Source organism: Lutzomyia longipalpis, chromosome 4, assembly GCF_024334085.1.
Source record: "Lutzomyia longipalpis isolate SR_M1_2022 chromosome 4, ASM2433408v1".
NCBI lineage: Eukaryota > Metazoa > Arthropoda > Insecta > Diptera > Psychodidae > Lutzomyia > Lutzomyia longipalpis.
This window is the reverse complement of record NC_074710.1, coordinates 13,974,891-13,997,190: the sequence shown is the minus strand read 5'-3', so window position 1 is coordinate 13,997,190 and position 22,300 is coordinate 13,974,891. Positions and strand designations below refer to the sequence as shown.

The 22,300-nt window shown below is 35.6% G+C and overlaps 3 protein-coding genes across 3 annotated transcripts; 1 reads left to right on the top strand and 2 right to left on the bottom strand.

The window, feature by feature from the left end:
- The first annotated feature begins 113 nt into the window (after positions 1 to 113).
- LOC129796559 (cholinephosphotransferase 1) lies at positions 114 to 5,947 on the top strand. Its single transcript, XM_055838614.1, has 5 exons — positions 114 to 470; positions 569 to 968; positions 2,725 to 2,850; positions 2,928 to 3,251; positions 3,331 to 5,947. The coding sequence occupies exons 1-5, from the start codon at positions 262 to 264 to the stop codon at positions 3,514 to 3,516; spliced, it is 1,245 nt and encodes a 414-aa protein (XP_055694589.1). The 5' UTR covers positions 114 to 261; the 3' UTR covers positions 3,517 to 5,947.
- LOC129796560 (uncharacterized) lies at positions 5,528 to 21,923 on the bottom strand. The gene is made up of 4 exons (XM_055838615.1): positions 21,371 to 21,923; positions 18,294 to 18,936; positions 7,595 to 7,698; positions 5,528 to 6,592 (listed from the first exon to the last, which is right to left on the bottom strand). The coding sequence occupies exons 2-4, from the start codon at positions 18,817 to 18,819 to the stop codon at positions 6,020 to 6,022; spliced, it is 1,203 nt and encodes a 400-aa protein (XP_055694590.1). The 5' UTR covers positions 18,820 to 18,936; positions 21,371 to 21,923; the 3' UTR covers positions 5,528 to 6,019.
- LOC129796565 (uncharacterized) lies at positions 7,710 to 12,564 on the bottom strand. The gene is made up of 2 exons (XM_055838622.1): positions 11,539 to 12,564; positions 7,710 to 11,446 (listed from the first exon to the last, which is right to left on the bottom strand). The coding sequence occupies exon 2, from the start codon at positions 11,435 to 11,437 to the stop codon at positions 10,664 to 10,666; it is 774 nt and encodes a 257-aa protein (XP_055694597.1). The 5' UTR covers positions 11,438 to 11,446; positions 11,539 to 12,564; the 3' UTR covers positions 7,710 to 10,663.
- Positions 21,924 to 22,300: the final 377 nt, after the last annotated feature.

The following is a 22,300-nucleotide window of genomic DNA, read 5'->3' as shown; positions in this document are numbered from 1 at the left end:
AAATGTTACATTTTGAGCATTTGAAAGTGAGCCAGTGTCGGTTAAACGAATTTCCATGGTTAAAGAATTTAAATATCTGTATGGAATTTCTCCGTGGATAAATTCTGGTGGCAGACAAAATTTTTATTAGGTTTTCAACCTGCTTGATAAAAATACGTGCGTGTGGCGAAGAAGGAATAAAGTGGCTGCGACGGAGAAATTCGCTATGAAAAGGAATTAAAAGTGGTGTGTGGAGGATATATTTGGACATAGTGCACGAAGATGCTAAAGCACAATCAAGTTTTGAGCTCGTCACAGCTCAAAAGACTGGAGAATCACAAATATTCCTGCGTTTCGGCCAGTCTTCTCGATCCTATTCTGCAGCCGTGGTGGAACTTCCTCTTACGCAGCATTCCCACCTGGTTGGCACCCAATCTCATCACTATTGTGGGGCTCTTTGTAAACATTGTAACTGCCCTGGTGCTCATATTGTGAGTAGAGTGAAAACAAATCTCTTTATTTCTTCTATCTTATATAAGTACAACTTCCGGATTAACATTCTCCCCATTCCACATTTTGGATAATGTAGGTATAGTCCCGATGCAAAGGGTGACCCACCAGGATGGGCATGCTTCCTATGTGCTGCTGGACTATTTGCCTACCAGAGTCTCGATGCCATTGATGGGAAACAAGCCCGGAGGACAAATACATCTACCCCATTGGGAGAGCTTTTTGATCACGGATGCGACTCTATCTCCACCGTTTTTGTTGCCCTGTCGGCGTGCATCTCTGTCCAGATTGGGCATCATCCCTACTGGATGTTCTTTCAATGCTTCTGTGCAATGACACTCTTCTACTGTGCCCATTGGCAAACCTATGTCTCCGGTACCCTCAGGTTCGGAAAGATTGACGTCACGGAGGCACAAGTGATCATCATGGGGATTCATGTGATATCGGGCATCTTTGGAGCGTCCATCTGGAAGTCAAAGGTGAGAAAGTGCTCCCACACAAAATGTATCCATACAAATTTTTGTTAGGTTAGATACGTCATCAAGCGTTGGCTTCCGCGCGCCACGCAAAAAATTTGAACACTGACCTCCCAAATCGATTTTTCTTCTCTAGCGGGAAGAGCCCAAAGAAAAGGCTCCAGAGGTGTTTTCTTATTAAAGCAAATGTAAATCATTTAATAATTAACAACCATTTAATTAAATGCTGACTAAGATGCATCGAGGCGGGAAAAATATGCTGAAAAAAATAAACATCATCCGATCCATCGTATCACTTTCTATGGTTGAATTTCGCTGCAAAAAAATGTAAAAAGTTTTGAGGATTATGCGGGGGCAAAAATGATGAATTGGGGATTTCTTAAATACCTAATGAAAGATAATGATTTCGACTTTTTTGACTTGAGGTCGTAGAAGACCTGGATATCTGGAGCACCCGGAAGTATTTTCTTAGAGGAGAGCGGAGCCCAAAAAAATTCGCAATATATAGTTTAGGAAAAGCTCATAATATCACATTTTCCAGTGAGTTAGGGTATGAGAAAGAGTTGTAGCAAAATAATCATTGAGCTATTACACTTTGAACTATCACGCTGGGAATAATATATTTTGAGCTTTTCTTAAAATTTTTTTGTGAGATCTTTTGCTCCGCTCTCCTCTACACATCTTTAGAATTTCCAAAAATTACAACGATAAAAATATCTAGTATTTAATTAAATCATTATTTATTTAAAAGAAATGTAAATAGAAAGTTATAATTTTTTTTAATGAAAATTTTTATAGCCTCTTCCAAGTGAGATTATTAAAGAAATTCTTGATATGATTTTGCGATTTCAAATGACCTGAATTGTATGCAAATTACGTAAAAAAAATACTATCAAAGTCCTTCTATGAACATTCAATATAATGAATTTTAAAAAGCGTTCCACCCACAAAATGTCATAAAATTAGGAATTTCCAACATAATGTGAGCTTCCAGCAGAGAAAATTCTTCCGCGTCAAGACCAATCCGTTAATGGTTGAGTGGCACAGAAAGAGATATTTTTTTTTTATTATTATTGTAGTATATGTAGACAATCACACCACTTTTATTGCCCTTCTTTTATATTTTTATATTTTCTCCAACACTTTTCATATTCTCTCCGTTGTGTAGAAATTTCTGCGAGCACCGCAATACTTTCTGATTAATTCTTCATCCATGACTGATTTTTTTTCGTATGAGCTTTTTTATGCCTCCTTACTCAAAAGAAAAAATCTTACACATGGTTGATAAGGCTATTCCCCTAACTTTCTACTATGTTCATACATATATACGTGCATATGTTTGATAAGGTGTAAAACGTATTGAATTTTATTGCGGCGCTTTTCTACATAACATCAGCAGGGTTGTCCCACCCTTTTTTTGCCCATACAAAGTGTGTGTGGTGAACTACTTATTTATTAATGTGAATTTATAATAAAGTCTGCATAGGTAAAGTGCAAAAAATGAACATGTCTCCCGGCATGGGACAATTTTATTCATGAATAAAACAAATTTAACCTTCAACCTTGCCCCGACGAGAATGGGGACAATTAGATGAGAACGTTTAATTTTGCATTGCGGTGAGAAAATAATAAATGGAATAATTTTAGTACGATTCTCAACACTGTTAAAATATAGAATTATTTAGAAAAAAAAAAGAGGATTGGACGATCGGAAGGATTTTTAATTAAAATATCTCCTTTTTCTCATTTTTTTTTACAGATTGGTGGCATTGAGGTGTGGTACGTTGTGGCGTGTTCCACAATAGTCCTAGGCTCAATGTCCCTTCTGCAGATTTTCTCAGTGATTCTTGCCGGTGGTGTGGGAAAGAATGGTTCAACAGTTGCTGTAAGTTTTCCCATTTGCTAAGATAACTATTATGTACTACCTAGTAGTATTTTATTTGAAAATGAAAACTCTTGCAGGGTACCAGTGTATTGTCACCCATTATCCCCTTCTCGATGATTCTTGTGCCGGCCTTCATAATCTCCCAGAAATCCACCGAGGACGTCTTTGAGACGTACCCATCACTGTATATCGTGACATTCGGCATGGTGGCGGCCAAGGTTACAAATCGCCTCGTCGTGGCGCACATGACAAAAAGTGAATTGGAATATCTCGATTGGGGACTCATAGGACCTCTAATGCTCTTCCTCAATCAATACTTTAACAACTTCCTACCCGAAAGGATTGTCCTATTCGGGGCGACGGCGTGGTGCACTTTCGACCTCTTCAAGTATTGCTCGCAAGTGAGATTACTTTTCTTTTCCACCATAACGACTTCCAAAGAGATTTTTCACACAATTCATTTTTTTTATTGCTAACCAGGTCTGCGTGGAGATTTGCAATCACCTCAATATAAAGTTGTTTAAGATAACACCTCAGCTCCATGGGGCAGCGGCCAGTGGGTCATCTGGGGGCAAGGAAGAGCACAACAATGGGGCAAATCATGTGCATAGCGCATCGCAGCAGCATCGAAAGCAAAATCGCGTAAGTCGGAGGAACAATAATTGAGATTTCTTTTCAACACCTGCGCAGAAAATCTATTGCGATCCTCTCACACCTCTGTGCGTATGAAGATTTATTTTATTTGATTTATTTTTTTCCTGTTTGATGCCTCACCCCGTTCCTTGTCACAGACGGGAGGAAAGGCTGAAAGACATACAACATCAACAACAAAGAGTCAGAAAATATGAAAACCAATTATAAGGTTACAGAGAAAGGGTTTTGAAAGAAATGTTTGTGGATAAAAAAAGGTGATGAGAAAAAAAGACAAGTGTTTCATTTTGCATGTATATTTTCTCTTCAATTTATTTTCTCCTTTTTCTTCGATCTTTCGGATTATTTTACAAAAATTGCAGCTTACGTTATTTTCTGTTTTTTTTTGTCAACAATAATTTAAATTTTATTGCTCATTTTATATATTTTTTCTCTCATAAATGTTTATTTTCAACAGTACTAATTTTCTCTCTCGTTTTTTTTTATTTCATTATTTTCCACATTTTTTTCTACAAAACAAAGTCATTTCGAGTTTAATTATTCTTTTGCGTTGGAGACGTGTTGTGCCAACTTTTTTAATCCTATTTTAGGAAGTTGAGCCAACATAGAGCTACAAGTATCTTCATTTTTAGTTCACTTTTTATATTTTCTTCGTGCTCAATTTAAGAAGACATATACTTAAAAAAAGATAATATCAAATAAATATATTTACAAATACCTGAGAAGTTTCTAATAATCTTCTTTTATTTTCATCTACATCTTTTTTTTCTTTTCAATTAAAAGAAAAAGAAAAAAATCTACATTTCTATTGGGAATACCTATAGGCATAATATTCTATATATTGCTAATTCTTTTGCTGTACTTTTTTGTGAGTCTACGAGGAATTGGAGGGACATTTTTCTTTATTGTCCTTCTAATTAAAAAAAATGATAAAATGTGACTGACTGTAGAAACTTCCTCCTCTTGTTCATCACTATAGTTATATCGTGAAAGCCTCTCTGAGGGAAATTTTAATATTATGTGTTTTAATGCTAATGTTTTGTTTTCTAAGTTTTCTTTTTCCTTAAGAATCTTGCAATTTTACATTTTTTTTAAATGCATTTAATAAAATCTAAAAGATAAATAGCTTGTGATTCGCAAAATTTGTTTTTTTTTTAGAGCAAAGAGTATTCATTATTATTCGCATTCTCTAGTTTATGAGGCGTGTAGTATTCAATGAAGCCAATCCTTCAATGTCATCTGGACATTTGTTACTTAATCCATTTCCAATGCATTATAGAATGAATTTATCAGATACTAGAGAAAGTATAACTCTAACTTAATATAGGTACTAGTTCATTTTAAGCTGTAATTCTTTTATACCTGTTTTGTCCTCTTTTTTTATTAAATGTTCGAGAAAAGTGAGAAATTTATACATAAAATGCACATCTCTGGTAACATTTTCCATTCTTTCTAACAATCTTGCTTTTCAGTAAAATATTTTAATTCTCTCAAATTAAAAAAAAATCTGTTCGCACGATAAGACTCACGGAGAAAGTAACTAAGTATCTATATATTTTCATATATTTATAAACCACTATTATGTATATATTTACATGATTTTATTGCTTCTTATGCGGGATGAAACTACAAATATAAATGTTTATTGTAAGTATATAAAATAATTATTGTACATATTACTATCAAGAATTACTATTCATATTGTATGTATACTTAAAATGGCACATTGCGACAAAGTAATGCAAAAGAGATTAGAAGGATTATTTATTTATGCATATTTTGTACCGCCCCTTTTTGATAAAAGAGCAATATAATGGATTTAGCGGATGCATGCTATTAATATACAAATTTTATTATTATTGTTTCTTTCTGTTTTAAATATAAAATAATTTGGGATTTAAAATGTTTTATGTAAAACATTCAGAAAAATACTAGGTATAGGAGAGACAAAGGAAATTGGCATTAGAAAAAATCAATTTTGAGCATAAAATGTTATAAAACATTATGAATGTAAAAAAAAACATAATTTGTTCAGGAGTTTTATTTTAAAATTCTCCATATTTTTGCTCATTTATTTTTTTCTCCAACATTGAGTTGCAATTGTACATTACAATAACACACCCCTTGCGATAAAATGCATAAAATATTGTGTGATGTCAAAGATAATGGAAATGATTTCATTTGTGTCTCATGGACGGAGTTTCTACATTTTAAAATAGACGACTAACTAGGGCTTGTTAAACTTTTTTTTCATATGAAAAAAAAATGATAATCCTAAAGGGATGGCAAACTAGCTTGCACTGGGAACTTAATAATAATAGGATGCTAGGAAAGGGTGAAAAAATACATTTTCTGACTGAGGCGGGATACAACATACAAAATACTTGGTGTTGGCCACGAAGTGGAACACCAACTAATAAGAGGAAATTCAGAAGGCCACATGCATCACATATTGACAGGTAAAGAGTAAGAAAAAGAGAAGTTCTTCATAACTCCCAATTTCTTTAACCTTCTTGTCTCAGGCATCATCATCAAAGATGAACGTTCTATCTTCGATATCTTCCGCCTCTGTTGTTGTCTGCTGCTCAGATTCCTTAATACGTTGCTTCTTATTCTTCCCCTTTAGCCGCATCTTACTTCCTGGATTGCACTTCTTACCCCCTTCGCATTTTCTTCGCTTCCCACATTCGTGCCCCTTTGTGCACTTTGTGCCACCACCCCCCTTTAGGGGCTTCTTCCGTCCACCCATATTGCACTTTGGTCGTGGTGCCATTGGCACCTCTTGGGCATTGATAGCCTTCCCGGAGTCACAGAGCTGCTTCAACCCATGGCGTACGTGGTTGGGCCCAAAGATACGCGATACGAGCTCCTCTACTCGTTTTGGGTCCACAAGATGTGTGAGAGAATTGGTATACTTTGTGAGATTCCCCAGTGTTCTTGTGGGTGGGATCCACATTTTCCGTGGTTGCCCGTGCCGATTGATGGCCAGATAGAGGACACGCTGGGCATTTGAGTTATATGTGCTGGAGTATGCGTTGAAATGATGCTCCTCCATGGTCTCATTGAAGACACAATCATCCGTAAATTTTCTCTGCAATATACCAAAAAAATACCCTAGCTTTATATATAATTGCATATAATGTATATTTTTTTTACAATTTAAAACATTTATTTTCTCAAAATGGTTAATTACACCAATTTTCTACACTGTTTAATTATCTAAATTAATGGTAAAAGACTTTTGGTATTATTTTAAACTTTGTTTTTTTGGGGACTTTCTGGTGTTGCTGGTTAATTTGTACACAAGAGATTTTCTTATCAAATAAGCAATTTAATGTAATATGGAAAAATCTCACTCTCAGCAAAGAAGATAAAGAGATACAACAGATACAGTGGTAGGTTCAATAACTCCGCCATCACCGGGAGGTGTTCTAATACAAAAGATTTTAAGGAAAACGCGGATGAAAAAAAAATATTTTTTAAAAGGTAAAAAAAAATGTAGAATTAATACACTTAATTAACTTGACTCGTCTTTGAATGTTCAAAATTCAATTTAATATAGAAAAGAAAATAATTTGATACTTTGAATCATGAATTTTCCTAAAAAAAATCTAATATTTAGTATTCCCCTTTTATTTTATTTTTAAACACCTTCAAAAATACTAAGCAGGAAATTTATTAAAACCGACTCAAACCTTCTCCCAATAAATCACTCTGTTTCTATGCTCTAGTTCCACATAATATCCCGGAACCCTTTTCTCATTTCTCTATTACATGAGAACAAGAAATTGCTTTTTATACACGCACAAAACTTGTGTTAAACACAAATATTTATTTCTTTCCTTTCATTCCTTAAATTATTAATTTTCTCTCCACATGAGGAAGATGAGAGTACAATCTAATGCAAAAATAACTTTTCCTACAAAATGCAATTTGCAGAGACAAATGCGTGCCCTTGCCCATAATGGAAGAACCCTCTTTCACTCACTGCCATTAACACACAGAAGTCCCCATATGGTGGTGTAAAGTAATTCTCCATGTAATTAATCACCCGCAATGTGGGATGAGAAAAATGTGCAAATGTGTTACTCACCGAAGCATAAATTCCTCCGCACATATCCATGCAGAGATATAGGCAAGTTGCGACGCCTTGGATCTTAATCTTGCCCACATCGACAGTCGTTCTCTGGAGAATGGCTGGAAGTGAAGCAAAAGAAATCATGGTAAATTAGTTGATCAATTTCTCAATCGCCTTAAAGATAAGATTATTTGAAGCTTTTTGGGCTTTTTTTTCTTATTACTTTTAATTAGTGATAAATAATGGTACAAGAATACCAATTGGACATTTATCTGCTATTTTGAGGATGATTGTATCGCGATATCATGATTAAATCATTAATTTTACATAAAATCTTTTTATACTCAAATCAATATTATCTTTTAGAGAATTATTAACTTAAAAGATTTGTTTATCTTCATCCAGACGTCAACAAGTATTTTGTCAATTTAATGACAAAATTTTTAGCGTCTAATTCAATTTCACATGATGGAAAATTCTGGGTTAGGAGATCACCCTCCGGATGACGAGATACATACATAGGGGTCCCTCGCCCTCCTTTTCATTCAACAGTTGATTGATGTTTCTAATTACAGTTCAAGGGAGCGCCGGGTTATTGTGATACAAAAATAGATACATATAGCCTTTTTTCGGGAACATTTGTATAATGTAAGATTGTGTATAAGAATCATCCCATAAATGGTTTGGTTGTGTCTCCTCACTGAGCCCTCCTTGAAGGGATTCAATGTGAAGAAAGATAAATAAATGTGGTTAATCAATGCCAACAATTGCAGAGATAAACTACGACACAACAAAACTGTACCATTCATCATGAATTCGATCATCAAAAATTAATCATTTAAGAAAAATCTTCACAAGATACCTATATACGGTGCATATAGGCATATCTTTATTTAATCAAATAAAATATATCTATATGATTTTCAGAAGACAGACCTTGTGCTATACTATATAGTGTTATAGTTCTCTCTACGTGATGAATGATTAATAAATTTAATCCTCAAGAAAAATATTATGATTTCGCATTGCGTAATTCATCGGAGGAAGTTGCATCAAAAGGAGTGATGGAGAATTAAATAAACACATCAGCTCACAGGGCGTAGTATTAAATTTCCAAGTAAAAGACTGGATTAAGTCTGAAATCCCCCCAAAATAAATCCCATTTAAATTTTAATTGAAATAAATTCCTGTCGAGGGGATTTTTTTCTCGTCTTCTTATCAACTTCCTTTTGCAAGGGATTTCTTTAGAAAAAAAACACGAAGCCTTTAAGAAGTTTCCGCTTGAAATGGCTTAAATTTGTTTGAGTTATGTACGTAATTACTGTCGCATAATTTGTCGCAATTTCCAAGTTGAGTGTGGGAGGGGGTTAAGCACGAGAGAGAAGTCATGGGACTTGTATTTTGGTTATTTTTGGTTTGACAAAAAAGTAGATTTTTCTTTGAGTAAAATCGAGTTCATGCCTCCTTTTTGCCGGTTAATAAATTTCGTGATTGAGCACTTTGTACGATGTGTAGAGTTTATCACCCATTATTAAAAAAAAAAAGAATCCTAAAAATGTGAGCGTGAGGAAAATTTACGCGAAAAGATGTATTGTTTGTTTTTCATCCACACATAAGCAAACCAAAGCTGTGAGAAAATCTAAAGAGTCGCTCAACTCTCAGTAAAATATTGCATAAATATATTATCAATAAGTAACATACTGAAAACCCTTACTATTACATTTTTAGATAAATTTTAAAGTTAAAAAAATTATTAATTTGAAAAGAAAAGTAATCGTCAATGATACTTCTTTGATTAGATGATGATTTGATTTTGTCTATGTCGTACGTAATTTAACTTGGAATGAGGAATTCACAAACTCAAAAAATCGTTTAAAAAAATCTTCAAATACCTACCTGATTTAACAATTTGCAAAAAAGCGATAGGTAATATGTACCATGAAACCTCTTTCAATGTTTATTTTAACGGAAAAAATGAAAAGTTGCTACAAAGTATCAATGCGCAAATATTTGCCAATTGCACTTTCTAATTAACCTCAAGTGTCACCACTTCTGTAATGTTTTTTTATGTCTTAAGTTATTATTGTAGGACGATATTCCTACATGGGCTATTAACTACCCTTTAATTGAAGAGCTAACGGGTCCCGAACTGAATCGGACGAGCAACAGTGGGCTACTGATACCTATGAGTGCCTGATGAGCGGCATAGAGCTAACGACTCATCTCACTCTTTCACCCAGAGCAGTCCAACCCTAGACACACATAGTGCCATAGCTCAACATATAATACGGTAGAAGGGTTTCTCTACCGGGGCACATAGCATTGTTCTACATCTCGGCCTTCCTGATATGATCAATGTCCTCATTGATGAAGTGAATGGTCAATCCAGTGTCCTGATTCTTTCCGCTGTAATTCATCGTTGTCATCTTGTTTCTTAAATCTCTTGCCTTTCTTCCATGGGGGAGTACACATAGTACTATGAGCTCTGTGAAAGAACTAAGCCTGGGGCTCAGCTAGTGAAGACGAAGTCTTCTTGCTTCGGCTCTCGTCTTGGTTAGCAATTTATCTTCCTTCTATCTAATTCTTAATTCCTATTGTACGTTTCGTGTTGCTTTCCTTCTTTGCATCTTGGTTTAGCGCACTCAGCTTTCAAGCGGCACACAGCCAATGCTTGACTTCGGCACATAGCCTTCCTTAACATCAATCCAGTCCTCATTTCCGGTCGTAGGCTTAAGATTCTCTTCCTTCATTACCTCTAGATTGTGTCTGAGTGGGGCATATAATATTTGATATTTTAAATCCTTCACATTTCTTTGTTGCTTCCTCGTTGTATGACCATTCTCTAAAATGACAAAGAAATTATTCTCCATTTATATTTAGTAGGCTTACCTTGAGATCTTAATTTCACTTTTCTGTCCTGAAAAACAACTAATTAAAATCTCGAATAAATAACAATGCATTTCTGTAATTTCTTTTTTTTTTTTTTTTTTATTTGACTTCACACCTGACTACACTCAGTAGGTTTAAGCTTCTTTATTTCCTCGAAATTCAATTTAATTATTCCTACATTGGAATTCATCGGAATTATTGTGGGCACTGAGCAATCAAATGTCCGGGCTTCTTGCATTTGTAGCAAAGTTTCTCAGAGCTCCGTTGCTCCTTGGTGGTTTTCTGCTCTTTCTCACTTTTGGCTCCCCTGTGTACTTCACGCTGAGATTCTCCATTGTCATCCTTCTTGCCATGGCGGTACGGATGGTAGCGGCCTGAATTCTGCCCAAAGTTGCGCTTGGAATAGCGCCTGTCTTGCTTGGGATCGTCTGCGTTTTCATTGCCTTGTTCCGCATCAATTAGCACACGGAGAAGTTGTGGAAGAGATGCGAAATTTTGCGTCAACAATGATGTCCTCAACGACTCGGATGGAAGGCCCATTATTATATATTTCATGGTGGTTTTGTCATCAACCTTGGCCTTCGCCGCTAGGGCCATCATGTTGTGGAAGTACGATGAGGTTGTTTCATTCTTCGCCTTGCGACGGCTGTCGAGTTGTTTGTGTATTTTCGCGAAATCCACCACGGTAGGGAAGAATTGTAGCAATTCATCGCGAAATTTCGCCCACGTATCCAGCCTCGCTTTGGCGCCATGGAACCACTTTTCAGCGGGTCCCCTCAGTCGCATGGACGCATAAAGGATTGTAATCCTCTCTTCCCAATGATACATCAAACGCGCATTTTCAACTTCTACAAGCCAATCCTCTGTGTCAACGCAGTCGGCCAAATCTGGATCAAATCGCTGGATTATTGCGCTTAGTTCCTTTGGTCCCATGGGCATGGCAACCGTGGAGTTTTGCCTTCTCGACATTGTTTTTTCCTGCAGTTAAAAGAATTGAATTACACATAGCATCTTTAACTTTTTTACCTTTGAAAATCCTCTCTGTCCATCTTTTATATCATCTTACTTACTCTGCTGCGATTTCTTTGCGATATTTAATGAACTTTTCCTTGAATTTCCTTGCAATACACCTTGAACACTCAAATGACTTGCATAAAATGACAATAATATGATGCAATACCCGAGCATTCAATCGGCACGACCGAAATGTCACGATGTGGTCAAATTCCAGCAAAACATTTCGTGTTTCTCAATCTCGTCGAATTCATGTTTCAATAAACTCGGCTAATTTCACTAACCTATGAAACACTTCTAAAACATTTTGCATTTTTTCATGAACATATTTTCCTATTTAATTTCCCATGAAATCTATTCAAACTTTATCATGAATTGCCTGAAAATGAATTCCTGTTAAGACATGTTACTGCAAGACAAGACAAGACAATTATTTTGTGCGGGTGGCCACCATTCACACAGAGCATACACAAAAGGGTCAACACAAAGAAATTTCTGGAATTGCCAAAAATTTCTCAGAAATTCATCATGACTTTTTCAATTCAAAGAAACATATTCCCCTTCAATTTTTTCTCTCTTTATTTCCCTTTCCTGGGGCACTCAGGGGTACTTGCGCTACTTCCATCGCCGGGTGCTCCTCCACACAGTTGCTGGGGCGCTTCTCGATGGTCTTCGCAGTCCTATCTTGCCGCATTTCGCTGTTTCTACGCCGCATTTTTCCTCCACGCGGTGGCGGCCATGTTGCTCTCTGCGTCGTCGTCTCTGCAATTTTCACTTATTTCTCACTCGCGCCGTGTTTTTCACGGTTTTCCACACGCAGTGGCACACGCGGACCCTATCCCACTTCTGATATGTAGGACGATATTCCTACATGGGCTATTAACTACCCTTTAATTGAAGAGCTAACGGGTCCCGAACTGAATCGGACGAGCAACAGTGGGCTACTGATACCTATGAGTGCCTGATGAGCGGCATAGAGCTAACGACTCATCTCACTCTTTCACCCAGAGCAGTCCAACCCTAGACACACATAGTGCCATAGCTCAACATATAATACGGTAGAAGGGTTTCTCTACCGGGGCACATAGCATTGTTCTACATTATACATACATTTTTTATATTTACTCCATAAAGGTTGACTTCATATTTTTTGTACAACGAAAACGTGCGCTGTCCAATGTAGGTATTCCGTTTACAATCTTACGGAATACGATTATTTATATCTCCAAAATACGATAATCATAATTTTTTTAATCACGTTTTACAGAAAGACTTTCTAACGTCATTTGTAATCCTTGGCCGTGACGTAAATGTCGGAAATCATTTCTGATGTTATATTTTTAATTTCTAAACCTAAACCCTTATCTGATGGACTCCAACATCATTAACCCCGAATTTAGTCATACGACGGATGGAAGTTTTAAATTTTTAAGAAAGATTTTTGATTTTTCAAAATCATACATAGGGGAGAGCGGGGTTAAAAAAGTCACTTAAGGGTTTAGAAAAAGCTCAAAATATCATATTTCCCAAACAGATAAAGCAAAATGTATAGCTCAATTCTTTAGGATATTTCTTGCCCTACAACTCTTTCTCAGATCATTTTGTTCTATCTAGCTACGAAATATGATATTTTAAGCTTTTTCCAAACTCTTAAGTGACTTTTTTAACCCCGCCCTCCCCTATATTATAAATTAATTACGTATGAATCCGAGCAAATTTCATCAATTTTAATCTTTTTAGCCGATAGCCAGTGTCCTTAACCCCAAGTCAATCTATATAATAAAGAAAGGATTTCGTGTCTGTTCAGCTTTGCATTTCTAAACTGTTGGTCCGATCGCGATGAAATTTGGTACAGAGACTTACAATTTTTTTTGGTTTGTAAAGGCACGACCGTGGGTGATGAATAGGATATTTTAAAAGACGGATTTTCGGTCTTGTTCTCGGCTAATTAACTTTTATTTCCGGCCAACGTTTCGGACTATTTTAGTCCTTCCTCAGGGCCTACAACAATATAAAAGATTTTTTTTGGTATTGATAAGTGCGTCTTTCATCACAATTTTTCTTTTTCTAAAATTTGCGCGAAGCACAACAAATCCCCGCGTCTGCATATAATTCTTTAGTACATATTTTTTATTCATTAGGTGATTTGATATAAATATTCAGTATTAGATATGCTATGAATAACATAAATACATAGTTAAAGTATCTACCTATCATTACTTTTTTTTTACCTATATTTCCCTTACTTTTCAACTTGATAGATCTTTTTTTTTCCTTACAAACTAGATAGACTCTGACCTTTGTGAGGGGAAAAGAGATTTTAATTGACAAAAAAAAAATGATAAGAATACAATAATTGGGGGTCTAGTCTAATTATCTGTTGTCTGATTGGATGAGATGTAACTCTGATTTAAACCACCTCCCCCATAGCTATTGTTGTCTCCTAAACTTATCTATGCATTCAATTCAATTTATTATCTGTCTCAATTTATTTTGTATATTTTTTTTTTATTTAATATGTAATGTATATATAATATTTCAATTATAACTTAATTATATTTTAAAGAAAATAATTTGCTGTGAAGCTATAAACCAATGATCTCATTTTGGATCTTCTTTGACCACTAAAAAAATCCCAGAACATACTTCACTGAAAAAACCGGTGTTCTTGCGTTTATTATGACTCAATCCACAACCGCATTGGAATCGCAGAATTCTCTATGAGAATGACGAAATTTGGAGATGTTAATGGCAAAAATTTGGAATTTTTGCGATAACGTTGCTAGCTGGAGTGTTCCTCTGTAAGGCAAAAACATTGCCATTTTTGTCATGCTTTTTAGCTGACATGCCGAGTCACACGTCGTCTCGGAGCGTACCTGTCTCAGATCACGAATTTTGTCGTGCATACGTAACACAGAGCAAACCCCAAAAGAATTCCATGGTGATATTTTCATCACTCCATTCGAGAGCATCAATCATATGTCGCTATATATTCCTATATAATGTGTGGATCATATCGAGAGTCACGCGTTTCGTGTAGTCAACTGCCGAAAGCATGTTTCTAAGCATTTTTTCGTTGTTGTTGTTGTGTAAAGTCGCCCCTGTAATCTTTGTACCAATAATTTGAGATTCGACTACGCATTTTACACTCCCAAAAAACTTTCCCGTCCAAAATTTCAATGCCTTGATTTGAGTTAAGGAAAATTAATACCCAAAATTAATTTTAGGGTTCTAAATGATACTATTTTATTCGAAATTTTGCACTCTACAACTGTCCAAGATCTTTTAAACAAAAAGCCAGAAGCAATAGTTTTTGTGAGACAAATACAACCATTTGATTTTTCTTCCAAAGAACTACTCATAGGGGTAAAAGGTTGCACTTTCAAAAAAGATTGTAAACTATTATTTGATACAAATTTACATCTCAATATATAAACTGAAAAATTTCTCTGTTTGACTGTGGCACATAAACTCCTCCGAAACGGCTGGTCCGATCTTGATGAAATGTTGTATGAGGGTAGAGGGGGTCAATACGAGTTGCAAGCGCTATATATTGGATTCCGCCCAACCCCCCCCCCCCCCCTCCCAAGACAAATCATTCATCAAACCTTACATAACTTTTTATAAATTTAAAAATCTGTAGTAAATATCGCAGTGTAAATTTTTTTGAATGTAGTCTCGTTTTTTTTCTTATATACGCAAAGAAACCCCAAAAAGAAATTGTATAAAAAGCTCGCACGCGTGTGCCAAGCACAAAAGCTGTATAAGAAGTTGAATTGCGGAAGACGATGGATCATTTATGACCCATGAAATGGTTTTTTTTTCTATGAAATTCTGCGATTTCTATTCACGAGACTCCATGCGTCAAATGAAAGATTCTCTGCTGTGAGGCTTTTTGGAATTATCTCTCCATTATATTTGCATTTTTACTCACTGTTCACAATGATTTTGCAATTTAGAAATTCTTCAAATTCAATGGAGGAGAACTATACTATTCTAAGTCAATAGTAAATACATAGGGGAAGACGGGGTAATTTGGCCACTTTGGCAAAGTCATTTATGGCAATATCTCAAGTATGGTAAATGCTAGAAAATCCATTTCTCTACAGCTTATACTCCCCATAGAAATATTCAATCGTACCAAGTTTGGGGAAAATCCGATCATTGGATCTTCTTTTGTTTAAGAAAAATCATTTTTTCACTTTTTCAAGTGCTTTTGGCATTTTGAATCTACGTCATTTTCGAAAAAATTTTAACACTTAAAAATTAACTTTTAAGCCATTAAGGGTCATTGATCCATCATAAACACGATAGTGACATCCATTTTCCGATATCACAAACAGATTTTCCTGTGGAAATGGTTTTATCCGGAAAATTGGAGTGGGGTAATTTGGCCACTTGAGTTTTTCCGGCAGAATTTTCCGACCACATTTAAGATATTAATTATGGTTGTGCCTTTTAATGTTTTCTTAATGATTGTAAGCAAAGTATGACAAAAGATTTAAGCTAGAAAAAGAAATTTAGGATAATTTGAAAAATGGCCTTTTTGAGTTCATGCTCATTTATGGTTCAGAAAATGATAAAGTTTGAGGCTCTGTTAAATATTTTTATCTGGCAAATTACTGGAAACGAATCTTAGATAAATATCCTATCTACCAATAAAATAATCGAAAAAATAAAAATTTGTTGTTGTCCAAAAATTTTCATATTAAACAATTTGTGCACCAAAGTGTCCAAATTACCCGTGCTCGGGGTAATTTGGCCACTAAGCTAAGGGTCCAGGAAAATGGAAAATTCACCCATTTCTCATCGAAATAGAGAAAAATGTTATATGGGAAAGTTGTAAGCCGGAAAATTTCCTACAAAATAGGGCTATTTGTTTTTCTTCGTACTACCACACTTGCTTGATATATCCCAAAAACCCCCAAAGTGGCCAAATTACCCCGTCCTCCCCTATGTAGGGGTTTTTTTATTTTAATAATTACGTATTCGTTTCTAAGCATTTTAATGAATTTAACTGAATGAGACCATTGATAAAGGTTCTGCAGAAAAAAAGTAAAATATCTTCTATTCTTGTAGTACTTGCACTTTATAGGTACCAAGTGCTGAAGAACGATTGACCTAAATTACAATCAAAATTTATTCTATGTACATTTTTTTTCTTGTAAAAAAGGGTCAACGAAATTCCAAAAGCGACTATATTGACAAAACCTATATGTTAAAACTATACTATAGTTATCTTTGGTGAAAATTTATTTATTGCGTATTCAATAAAATTAAATAAATATCTCTTTCTTTTATTTCGCGCCACGTTAAGTGAGAATCTATCTTAATGGTTTTTTTATGAGTGATCTCCTATGCTGAATTTGACCTTTTTTTTCTTTCGTCACCTTTCATGCGCTCGCGTACGCACACCCAAAGACAATCCAAACAACACGATATTAATCAATTTGCTTTAAGTAAAAGAAAATTTAAAATTTCATGACCCGTGTAAGATAAATTAATAAAACAAATCACTTTTTGATTGTCTCATTAAGAAAATGCATTTTATTGTGTTAATATACTACATATACTTAATTAAGGAACATAAGGTGGGAGTAAACGAAGTGGAAGATTATTTTTGAGTAGCTTTTGGCAAAATCCCCATGGATTTCTGTAAAAAAAAAAGAAAAAAATGCGCTCGCTAAGCCTAAAACACACTCCCCCATAAATACCGCGAAAATGCCACAAGAAATCTCCGCGATAGACATCGTTTTGTTCATCGTGACTTTTGAATTTCACAAATTTGCATCTCAATCCCTTTTGCAAAGTGCTGTGTGTAGATCTCGTTCAAGGGGCATTGTATGTTTTTCGATCAATGTACACCTTCATATATGTATAGCATACCAACGCTAAATTATCTTTTATAGAACTATATACTTTGGACACTCCGTCGTAAAATTCATTTTATATTAAGTCCCAACGATTTCAAAATTACCAACCAACAAAATCCACCTTCCCAGCGATAAAGATACACTTTTCTTGCAAATCCCCTGAATTTCACAATTTATCAGTCATATTGCAAATCAAGAAAGTTTAGCATTAAAAGCTTTTTAAAAGAACAGTATTGTATTACACGCATATATATAATAGAAATGTCTAACTAGAAAATTAGGTATTCTCAGTCAAACATTAAAAGGTAAATTATCATTTTTTTTTCAATGGGTTCTTTATCAATTTCTCCGAAGCCTAGATTTTTTTGTCTCACGTGGTGGCCTTTGTTTAATCAAAAACGACGTACTTTGGACTGAGGAAAATGACATAAAATATAGGTGGGAACAACAATAATCATTAGAAATACTATTTTAAGAGAATCTTTCACTGGACATACGCAAGAATTTTTCTATCTGGGTATTCATATTATGTACGTACACCAAAGACATAAAACAATCGTCCCTTGTTTTAACTTCAAACGAATGCCATTTATGTGTTTTCTCGGAAGATTTATGCATGTGCAGACATGAGGGTGTAAAAATTGTGTCTCAAAATAGCATCTTCTGCAACTGTCTCACGTGGAATGTACCGAAGGGGGTCTTTTCTCATTTAGTTTCTTTTTTCTTCTCTACATTCTACCGGCTGTGAGACGCGCGCGTCTACCTAAAGGTGGAGGATTTCTGCTCCTAATGTCTTACATTGCATAAGTGAGAAATCTCATGTTCTCCCAACCCTTTTTTCTCACATTATTGTAGGATGTTTGTTTTAGAAAGATGTAGGGAATTGCAACATTTTTCTTATTAGTTCGTTTTTTAAATACATATTTTTTTTTACTTACTGTAGTCACTGTGGACGTTTTGTGTCCCGTTGACTGTTCCATCTGGCAAGAGTTGGAGGTAGCGATTCTTAATGAAAAGTTGAATTTTTCTTGCGGATCCCATGGCATAGGATAAATTGGCTGACCTCTGATTGCGTTCAAGGACATTTTTGGGATCCTTTGTATCTCCACGTCGTCTTCGACGACGTTCTGCAACACTACGATATGTACGCGATAGGATGGTACCACTCCCGGCTTCGGTGTCACCAAACATAAACACCTGACGCATTTGATGCCGCTGGAGATTATGTGGTGTATCCTGCACCGAAGTATTTTGCAGACGAAACCTCCAGAATTTTGGCATTCTGTCGCGCACCGTGAAGATTGTGTAATCAAGGGTGTGCTTTGCAATAACTTCATCCGCTGTGGATGCATCCGTTGTGGGTAGTGCAGCACCCAGTGAGATTCTAGCTGCATGAATCACAAGGAGGACCACTAGAAAACACTCTAGGGTCCTCCGCTGCCACATCCATTCACTTCTTCGCATTTACCAGAAACACACACAGGTTACACAGCATTTTTCACATTAATTAAAAAAAACCCTAACGTTCAGGCAATCTCGGTCACTCCAACGGTTTGGTTTGTTTGACAGTCTTTGTTGAATCTATAAGAGAGAAAAAAATTATCAATTTTCTTCCAATTGTTACATACCTGTATTAAAAGAATAATTCAAGAATGGAAAATAAGCATTAAGAACTAAAATAATCTGGAATACATGTATGTAAATGAAAATATATATATTTCTTTAATGAGAAGTAGCTTTTCTTGTAAGAATCTAGGACTAGGTCAATGGCCTGTAAGTTTTTTGATCCCCATTGGCTTTCTCATATCACCCCATCAATATAACTCCTCTCGCGCTCAATTTTCAAGCTGAATTTATTGATATCGGAATTGAAGAAATTCCTTCTAGGCAATCTTCACTCCAAATATCCGAAATTCCCCACAAGAACTACCCATTAATCACTGGAGATGGAAATGTTTGCCATGGGAGAACCACCAATAAAAATCACAATTAATCGCCTTCAATTGACTCCCCCGGCGATAAGGCGCGATGCTGGGTAAAAAAAACGAATTAATGGGTTTATTGAATCGTGTGGCGTCAGGAAAATTGTAAAGTGTGCGTGTTAGTTTTTCTTTTCTTTTTGCGCGATCCACAGCGCAATTTCTCCCACGGGGTTCCCCACATATGACCAGAGGATCCCCCGCAAGATCCCATGGAGTTTTATTAGTCCACACTCCATCTCCCCGCGCGTTCTCAATTAATCGAGCGTGAAGACAATAAAACATGATTGAGATTTTTAACAAAATGCCATCTTCTTTTTTAACGACTTTCAAGTCATGGCTCCAGAATTTTATGGATTTTATGTTCTTTGATGGATTTGTTCATTTTAATTGTTTGTAATTGACAGACGAAAAGTGTATGAATATAAAAGCCGAATTTTAATTTTTTTTCAAGTAAAATTTCAAAGAAAGGTCAAAAAAATATTGCTTTACCAAAAAGTAGCGAAATGTTTTGCTATAAAAATCATATTAGCAAACAAATTTACATAAATGTATTTAATTATTTTAATAGCCCAATCATTTTTTTTTTATTTTTGCAAATTTTGCTTCTAGAAATTCTTCAATGTCATAAATGTGATTTGGAATAGAATTAAGTAGCTTTACAAAAAACTTCCAACATTCTGCATACTTTTAACTTCTTTTAAGAATTCATTTTGTTATAATAGATTCAGGCAATTCATAAACTTAAAATAAAAAATAGGCCATGTTAAAATTAATTATGGCAATTTACATTCGCTCCCAGATATGCCTAGGATTTTAGTGAATTTTTCGCTATATGTTTAATTTCAAATTTGCCTAGACAACTCAAATTTAAATCAAAATTCAATTTTTAACCGAATCTTTTCGATTTTGTGAAAATAAAGATTTTTTTTGCACTGTATGCATTAAAATGCAATAAAGGTTTTCCGAGTGTACTTATTAGGATTAACTAGTTCTTTTCTTAACCTGTTTTGATTATTTATCCAAAGTTTGCTTTTAATAAAAAAATAGTTTTCCGCGTATCAGGCGTTTCATCTTTGAGGTTGATTAATCAATTTGCCGTGCTGATCGATAACAAACTACCTTTGTACAAAATTGCAATACGATATGTCGATTTACAAACTATTAAAAACTTACAACTTAGAAATTGTACGAACATTTTAGACAGAATCGATCCCATAATTCAGGATCAAGAGTAAGCCGAATTAATTATAATACATTTCAATTTAAATTATATCTAGCATTTTATTCTAAATTTCTATAATGCGGAAGAAAATTACTAATTTTATTCTTAATATTAGGGGCCATCAAAATAAAATAATTTCCAAAAAATACATAATAGAACAATCATAAAAGAATCTCCCAAATTAGTTTTATATCTGGATCGTTTTCTCAGTTGAAAGTTTATCTCAAATATTACAAAAAAGCAGAGAACAAAGAATCCCAATTTCTTTTGGGAGTGGAAAAATAAAAAAAAAGAAATGTTAAAAAGGTGCGAGAAGTCCGTGTTTAAGGAATTTATGTAAGAGTCGTGAAACTTTGTCTCCACCTCATCAATTGCTGACGGGAATTCATTGAATTCCCTCTGCGAGAGATGAATTGGCGAGAAAATCCCTCTGCAACAGAAATAGCATCGGATGAATCAACTTGACCCATTGTCGTTTTCGGATGCATGTGCAATTCTCCCGCAAGAGTTTTTGGGGATAACACGGAATTTATTGGAGTCATTGGAGTCTTTCCAGACACGGGGCATGGGTATTTAGAGCCGGGACCACTCACGCGCGGGAGGAATGCGGTTTTGTGGTATATAGTGGTCCAGTGTGTGATGCAGAAGAAGAAGGTTTAAGCAACACACAAGAGAAGCGGATTGACGGAGAAAGAGAGAGTGCTTGATGATGGTGTTGTGGAGAATTTCAAAGGAGGTCACATTTTCTGTCCAAAGTGGAAGAAATTGGTGAGAAGAGACAAAAGCAAAGATAGATAAATGAGATAATTACATAAGTGTGTGAAGAACGTCTCCCGTGGCTGCCACAGCGATTCGCTGGCGCTTCTGGACGTCCGAGCGAAGCGTCGCGGGGAGCCGTGGGGCCCCTCCGGTGGCGGCGGCACCAAAAACTAATACACACACACGTCAACCAAACACCACGCGAAAGAGAAGATGTGACTTGGCTGACTGATTCCAAAGTGAAGAAGGTTGGCAAGGAGGCTGAAGAAATCTCCGGATGGCAATTGTTGATTTCTTTTTTTCTTTGGCACTTTGGGGGTATTAAGAAAAAGGCCCGGAATTATCACTTTCAAAAATTTTCTTTCACCACCAATCTTCTCATCACGATCGGGTCATTGACACTGAATCATTTATTTATGTTCGTATTTTACATAACAGTTTATAAGACGACATTTGAGGAGCACACGGCACCGCAATCTTGTACCGACCGAATCCTCGAACGGGTTTCTACACACTGAACGAAAATTCTAAGAGGCATATCTCCCAGGCCCTGTATGCGACTCAAGGGGAGTTATTCATGTTGTTCGTGGTCACGTCCCCAGTCTTAAAATTTTTTTTGTTTTTGAAATAGGGCATTGTAAGTGACTCAAGGAAAAGTTAGATCATTTTTCAGGAAAAGCGCTGGGAAATATACGATTTATCTCGTTTTAGATGTACATAATTAAAAGAGATTAAAGTTTTTTTTTATAAATCGCGCCAAAAAATTTCCGCTGTGGCGCTGGTAGTTTAGGAAGAAGTGAGATGAAGGGATACTTTCACGTGCTATCTCAACTCAATTCTCTCACTCGCACACTAGAATTTGTGACTCGCTCATACGAAAAGTTTATCGCAATTTTCAGTCGTTTTCCGCCAGTTTTCAGTGAAATTGCTGTTTTTCGTGCATAGGAGGGTTAGAAGGCGATGCCGCGTTGAATGGCATCGT

Coding starts and splice junctions, on each gene's coding strand:
- LOC129796559 (XM_055838614.1), top strand. CDS start 262: ATGCTAAAGCACAATCAAGTTTTGAGCTCGTCACAGCTCAAAAGACTG. Junction 969..2,724: donor CGTCCATCTGGAAGTCAAAG/GTGAGAAAGTGC, acceptor TTTTTTTTACAG/ATTGGTGGCATTGAGGTGTG. Junction 3,252..3,330: donor TCTTCAAGTATTGCTCGCAA/GTGAGATTACTT, acceptor ATTGCTAACCAG/GTCTGCGTGGAGATTTGCAA.
- LOC129796565 (XM_055838622.1), bottom strand. CDS start 11,437: ATGTCGAGAAGGCAAAACTCCACGGTTGCCATGCCCATGGGACCAAAG.
- LOC129796560 (XM_055838615.1), bottom strand. CDS start 18,819: ATGCGAAGAAGTGAATGGATGTGGCAGCGGAGGACCCTAGAGTGTTTT. Junction 7,699..18,293: donor AAACGTCCACAGTGACTACA/GTAAGTAAAAAA, acceptor CTTCACTTCCAG/CCATTCTCCAGAGAACGACT. Junction 6,593..7,594: donor GCGGAGGAATTTATGCTTCG/GTGAGTAACACA, acceptor GGTATATTGCAG/AGAAAATTTACGGATGATTG.